Source organism: Pygocentrus nattereri, chromosome 22, assembly GCF_015220715.1.
Source record: "Pygocentrus nattereri isolate fPygNat1 chromosome 22, fPygNat1.pri, whole genome shotgun sequence".
Classification (NCBI taxonomy): domain Eukaryota; kingdom Metazoa; phylum Chordata; class Actinopteri; order Characiformes; family Serrasalmidae; genus Pygocentrus; species Pygocentrus nattereri.
The window spans coordinates 18,820,439-18,822,985 of NC_051232.1; the positions used below are offsets into that span (position 1 = coordinate 18,820,439).

General features: G+C 40.4%; 1 protein-coding gene across 1 annotated transcript in view; it reads left to right on the top strand.

Moving 5' to 3' along the window:
- clrn2 (clarin 2) overlaps nucleotides 1-2,267 on the top strand; it is a 3,997-nt gene extending 1,730 nt beyond the window's left edge. The window contains exon 3 of the mRNA XM_017709342.2: nucleotides 616-2,267. Within this exon, the coding sequence (XP_017564831.1) occupies nucleotides 616-884 (269 nt within the window). The 3' untranslated portion in view covers nucleotides 885-2,267. The remainder of the gene's footprint in view (nucleotides 1-615) is intronic.
- The last annotated feature ends 280 nt before the right edge of the window (nucleotides 2,268-2,547 follow it).

The following is a 2,547-nucleotide window of genomic DNA, read 5'->3' on the forward strand; positions in this document are numbered from 1 at the left end:
CGTACCGGTAGTGCTAGTGACAGGAACCAGGGGTTACAGTGTCTACCACACATATAGCCATTTTATGTACTGTCCAAAACTACCAGTGAACCTACACGTGCCCTTTGAGTTTTGTAATATGTAATGTTGATAATGATATAACAGTGGCAAATCTGCTTTCTGAAGGGACTACTTACCTTATTGAGATTGAGCAAAATATTAGATATTAGATATTAGATCATGCAAGTTGAGTGGAATATTTTTACAACAAAGTTTTTACACCAGTCACTCACAAATGTACAACTGACATGTCTGTGGGAGGGTGTTTTGTTTCTAGAGGCAAGGGGCAAAAAACTGGCAAAGCTGGCTTTGTTATTGTCTACTGTTTGCAAAGGTGGACTGTGGACCACCAAAGGGTACTTGTAGTGCACTGCTCTGTGGTTAATTACCCCTGCCTTAATTGGTTTAAGTTAAACTAGTTTGATACCTCATCCCTCATAGCTTTTCTTAACCATATCAATCTTGTGTGAATTAATGTAATGCTTTAAATCAGATGGTCTGTTCAATGCTTTATCAACCGCCATCTCCAAAAAAACTCTCTCTCTCTCTCTCTCTCTCTCTCTCTCTCTCTCTCAGCTTTCTTCAGTTCCCTTGGGTTTGCTTGTTTCATCGCAGCAGTTCGGTGCCATCGCTTGACGGAACGTGTTGCAAACTTTCGCGAGAACCTGTTCCACCTTGTGGTTTTAGAAGAGAACCTAGGATTCTCATTCTGGCTGTGTGTTGCCAGCACAGTCACACATGGAGTCAACATTTTGGTGGTGGCTTCAAGCAGAATTCATCTGCCCAAATTACAGACCAAAAAACCAGAGGAACCTACCATCACAGGAGACGATCTGCTGTATTAAGAACACTGGGAGACTAACTTAAGAACAATCATGTGCAGTCTTACGATCTCCTCATTTGTTGCCTCAAATGGTGCACTCTTCAAGATAAAGCCATGGGTGTGATAGGAACCTAAGTTTGCAATGTCTACAACACAGCGTGGGCTGACTCATTTTCTGGCAACAGGAGGCAGTGCCACTGGTACATACTTTATCTCCACCTCCATGCTTTTTTGGTTTCTAGATATCTGTTCCCACTAAAGAGGGACAGTGGCGGCGCTGTCACTGTACACTGCTAGAAAAACCAGCGTAGACCATCATAGCTGGTCATCACCAAAAACAGCATATTGTAAGTTATGGATGCTGGGAAGCTGGTCAGCTACTATGGTGATCACCATCAAAACCTGTAAAAAGTTGTGTTTTGTATGCTGGTGTGCCGATCAGCCAGCAGGACCATGCCGTGGGACCAGCTAAAGCAGCACTGGACCAACTCTGGATGAGCATAAACCAGCGTAGCCCAGTATGGAACTCACGGCAGTGATCTCAAAGACCAAACACTATTCTCTAATACTGACCAGAGGTGGGTTGAATTGCCTAAACCAATACTCAAGTAAAGGTCAATACTTGGGTGAAACAATGACTCAAGTAAACATACCTTCTCAAAAAGTAACTTGAGAAGAATTATAGATAAAAAAAACTACTTAAGTACTGATTAACTTCAAGAACTGCAGGGGAACTTCTGGAGCTTAGTAAGTCCAGAATTTATCAGCACAGGATCTGAAGTCTGTTACTCTGTGTTCTTCTGTTTGGGATTCTTTTGGTTGGAAAAATGCTATAATTCCAAAATCTGAGATACGACTGATCTTAAAGCAGTAGGGATGTTATGAGCAACAAAACATAATTTGCACACTAATATATGTGAGTAGAAGTAAAACTTTATGATTTAAAAATACTAAGGAGAGTACAAATCTATCAATATTTTACTTGAGCGCATCCTCTTGAGTAAATGTGTCTAGTTATTACCCACCTCTGATACTGACTACACATACAGTGATGCACTATTACATTTATAAACAAGCAATTTCCCTCAGATTTTGTATGCCTGTGGGAACATATCTGATTTATGCTATTAAGTGGGAGGAAAGGCATCTGATTTGTGGCAAAATTGATTTTGTATTTACTGTGTAGCCCCTAGCCAGTCATGGCATGTGTCCTGTCATGGCATTTGCCTGACGTCAGTGAAACCATGACAGCTCAGATTGAGAAACGCCCACAGGTGATGGAGTGAGGTGAAAACTTGCTGCCAGTGTGAAGGCTGGGTTAGGCATTAAAATGTAAGATAGTAAGCAGACAGATACATTGAAAGACAAGGGATCTAATAAAAACCAACTCTATCCTGGCGTCTCACTTCAAGCTTGTATTCAAAATTGACTCTGCTCTGGCAAATGAGACTCATTTCCCTCTAAGGCCCAAATACAGAGCAACATTCATTTTTAAAACATCACAGATAAATGCTTTCCTTTCTGAAAAATATGCGGATATGTATTCATAGTTCATGTATTTTATGTAAATACACCTGAAATATATGACCACATTTCCAAAAAAGTTGGGACGCTGTGCAAAATGTAAATAAAAGCAAAATGCAATGGCTCATTTAAACCCTGTATTTTATTGGAAATAGTACAGT